General features: G+C 45.9%; 1 protein-coding gene across 1 annotated transcript; it reads left to right on the top strand.

The window, feature by feature from the left end:
* Positions 1-532: 532 nt before the first annotated feature.
* On the top strand, positions 533-3,364 carry LOC308138552 (uncharacterized protein; the record flags this gene model as incomplete). The annotated part of the gene is made up of 2 exons (XM_080507721.1): positions 533-639; positions 2,418-3,364. The coding sequence occupies exons 1-2, from the start codon at positions 552-554 to the stop codon at positions 3,362-3,364; spliced, it is 1,035 nt and encodes a 344-aa protein (XP_080363847.1). The 5' UTR covers positions 533-551.
* Between the last annotated feature and the right edge of the window lie 469 nt (positions 3,365-3,833).

Genomic DNA, 3,833 nt, shown 5'->3' with positions numbered 1-3,833 from the left:
ATTTACAATATTATGTCACTATTATTAAAAATTTGAGGAGATCCACTGCGTTTATATTTTTTTTTACTTTCATTATGAAAAAAACAATACAATTACAAACTCTAGTAGAGGAAACGCAAACTCGGAAATAAAATGCTGGGGGGGCATTAATAGTTCTTTTCCATAATGAAAATCATTTCAATCGAAATCAAAGCTGAGGGAAAAAAGAAAAAGGAGCAAATCATAAAACTACAAAAGAATAAAAGCATCTTAAAGCGATAAGAATTCGGATATCTGGTGATAAATATTTCTTGTCTGCGTTATATATTTTCGAAACGCGCGAAGTTATGAACGCTTCCTGGGACCGTTCATGTGGTACGGCCCCATAACGTCATCACTACGTCATCAACACGCGCCTCAAACACGGAAGGACGCGTCGTTACCTGCGGTCATCATCCCACTCTTATTTAAAACACTATTTAAACATGTCCTCCCCGCTGCTGCTCAGGGCTTTCGTGAACGAGCGGCTGACCGCGGCCGCCGAGGAGATATTTCAGGTTTTCGAGCGGACGATGGTGAAATATGAAGAAGAAGCGTCGAGCTGGAAGCGCGAGACCGAGAGGCTGAGGGGTCTCCTGCAGGAGAAGCAACAGGGAACAGGTTCGAACTGATTTCTTGTCTTTTGTCTCGGGTCGATTTACGCGATCCACCGATTGCGCCGCGAGAACAACGGACCCTTAACTTAGCGCAAATATTGTCCGATAGCGCACGAGCCACTGATCTCCGTTATCTAGCAAAAATAACGGCGGATCCGTTATTTGATGGAAAGTCGTCCCAAGGCGATTTACAATATACATTCTCATACAACATCCTGGACAACCGCCACCAGCAACACATTATTATGATGTGGTTCTTTTCCATCTGTCTGCTACGGAGGCCCGGAGCGGCCATAGAGGGATAAAAATAATAATAACGCGTGGGAACGAGATAACAAGTCGTGCAGCACAACAGTCCAATTAGAGGGACTTAATCCGTGGCCACGGATTAAATTATCTCATCCCCTCGCTTTATTAACTTGAGGGAAGGCGTTATTATCACGTCCCCACGTTATTATAATTTCCCCCCCTCTATGGCCACTGAGGGCCTCTTTATAAAGGTAATAGAATAAGTAACATCGGTTGTTTATAGGGAAGCCTGAAGAAAAAAAAACAGTGTAGGAACTAAAAGCTGCTTAGCCTTGTTTCTTCAGGTTCTGAACACTCTTCTTATAGGACCTCACGGGTCTGGATGTTTTATATTCTGAGATACTAATACTGAGGTGTATTTAGACCCAAGGCCATTGGAAGCTTTATAGACCAGAAGGCCGATTTATGAGTGGATCCTTTGACTCGCAGGCAGCAGAGTAGAGATGGATGCTCAGGTGTAATGAGGGTGGAGGACTTTTTGTTTTGTTTGCAACTCCGCTTAAATCCCACCGGAGAGTGTCGGCCTGGCTTAAAAGAACACTGCAAAAAACGAAAACGTGTCAATTATACACAGTATTCAACAATTCTGAAAAGCTTGAAGCAGCGGTTACAACAAAAAGAAATTGCAGGAAATGACTGTCCAGACCAGTGTTTTTCAACCTTTTTTGAGCCAAGGCACACTTTTTTGTTTGGAAAAATCTGGAGGCACACCACCACCCGAAAATGTTAAAATTTTAAACTCTGTAGCCTATATTAACAATATAAAGTCATTCTCATCAAGGTTTTATCAACAGGAATCAAATAGATACAGAAAAAAAGTATTTCCCAATGTATTTATTTATTTATTTTTTACTCAGTGTGAAACCTGGACCTGATGAATGAAGAGCTGAGATCATGGTTCACATTCTTCCTTTTCAAAAACTTCTCCATCACTGTCACTGACACAGTACTTTGATACAAGATGGGAGCAGGAGGTGGAGAAGAACCACACTGACGTCTTTCAGTTTCCATTTCAACGGCAAAGTTCTGTGCTGCCATCTATTGGCTGAGAGTATTTATACATGATTACTCTGCAGCACACTGTCAGCTGTGAGAGCAAATGTTTTTTAGAAAAAAAAATGTGAAATTGGATCATTTCCCACGGCACACCTGACTTTATCTCGCGGAAACACCAGTGTGCCGCTACACAGTGGTTGAAAAACACTGGTCTCGACAAAGAGTCGTTAAATAGACGACAGAGATAGAAGGAGACGGTACGGTGTCTCGGTTCATGAACACAGACGTTCATCTCCATCCTATCGGTCTGTTACCTGAACATTTCTTCCCATAGCTACATTGTAGTTTAATTAGCATCTCTTTGTACGTCGGAACAGCGAACGTTCATTTCGGTCTGGAAATACCCACAAGCTTCACCGCCACTGTCAATTTGCCTGCAAATGTAAGAATGACAGCGATGCCCGTTTCTTGTTCCAGACCTCTGCCCCCAGTCGCCCGTCTGCAAAGAGGAAATCCCACCCGAGCCGCCGCACTGCGAGCTGCAGTTTAGCGTCAGCGTCCAGCAGGAAGACGCGGCGCCTCGGCACATCAAAGAGGAAGCTCCCGAGCACTGGGCCACTCAGCGGCAAGACGAAGAAGACGAAGATGAGGGGGAGCAGTTAAAGATCGTCAACGTCTTCTGCGCCACTCAGTCGTCCATTTACGAGCGGGACGACGCAAAACGCTCGTTGTCCAACTGCGACCACGAGGACGAGTTCGAGGAAAGCGAAGACGCAAAGATCTTGTTGCCGCTCAACTCGGCTCCGTCGCCACAGACCCAATACGCCGACGGCGGTGGCGGCGGAAGGGAAGGCGACGGCCTCGCCGAACGACTCCAGCTCCTCCACGCGGCCCCCGGGGACCCCGCGGCGTCGCCGCACGACTCCCGCTGCTTCCTGTGCGGCAAGTCCTTCTCCTCCACGCAGCACCTGACGAACCACGCCGTGCGCATGCACTCGCTGGACAGCGGGCTCCTGTGCGCCGTGTGCGGCAAGACGCTGGAGTCCCTGGAGAGCCGCAACGCCCACCTGCAGAGCCACAAGAGCTCCAAGTGCTGCTACATGTGCGGCCGCCACTGCAACAGCACCACGGCGCTGACGGAGCACATGGCGAGCCACGCCGGCGTGAAGCTGCACCGCTGCCACGTGTGCGGCAAGGAGTGCACCCGCAAGGGGGACCTGAAGATCCACATGAGGATCCACACGGGGGAGAAGCCGTTCCGCTGCTCCTACTGCTGCAAGAGCTTCACGCACAGCGGGCACCTGAGGAAGCACATGAGGAGCCACACGGGCGAGCGGCCACACCGCTGCGACGTGTGCGGCAGGGGCTTCCTGCAGAGCGCGCACCTCAAGTACCACTTAAGGACCCACGTGCAAAAATACTGATTTTTATTTTTATTTTTTTTACCCCCGCCCAACTTGGAACTCTATTCATTAGAAAATACTCCAGAAATGATAATAATGATCATTTAAAAAATGGGTTTCTTAATGTTCATTTACAATATGTTTTGTAAATTTGTGTCATTATTCATAAATCAAAAAAAAAAAAACGGATTTAAAAGACCGTCTGACCTCAAAATGTTGCATTGTTTTCAAATTGTGCTCATTATTTTTTATTGAAATAACAAATTATTAAACGACACAAACTTCAAGGTTAATTTTGCATCCCGAATTATTTCTAAGTTATAAGATATATATGATGTATGTTTAAAGTGAGGAGCTATATAATCTCATTTTCTGTATTTTTAAATTTGAATTTTTTTTTGTTTTAAATAAAACTGTTTGCAGCCATTGAACGTGCGAAGTGGATCTTTTCACAAATGTGAACGTCTCAAGTAAACAAAAGCTGACGTAA

The sequence above is a fragment of the Blennius ocellaris genome (assembly GCF_963422515.1).
Source record: "Blennius ocellaris genome assembly, chromosome: 13".
Taxonomy (NCBI): domain Eukaryota; kingdom Metazoa; phylum Chordata; class Actinopteri; order Blenniiformes; family Blenniidae; genus Blennius; species Blennius ocellaris.
This window is presented reverse-complemented; position numbering and strand designations above follow the sequence as displayed.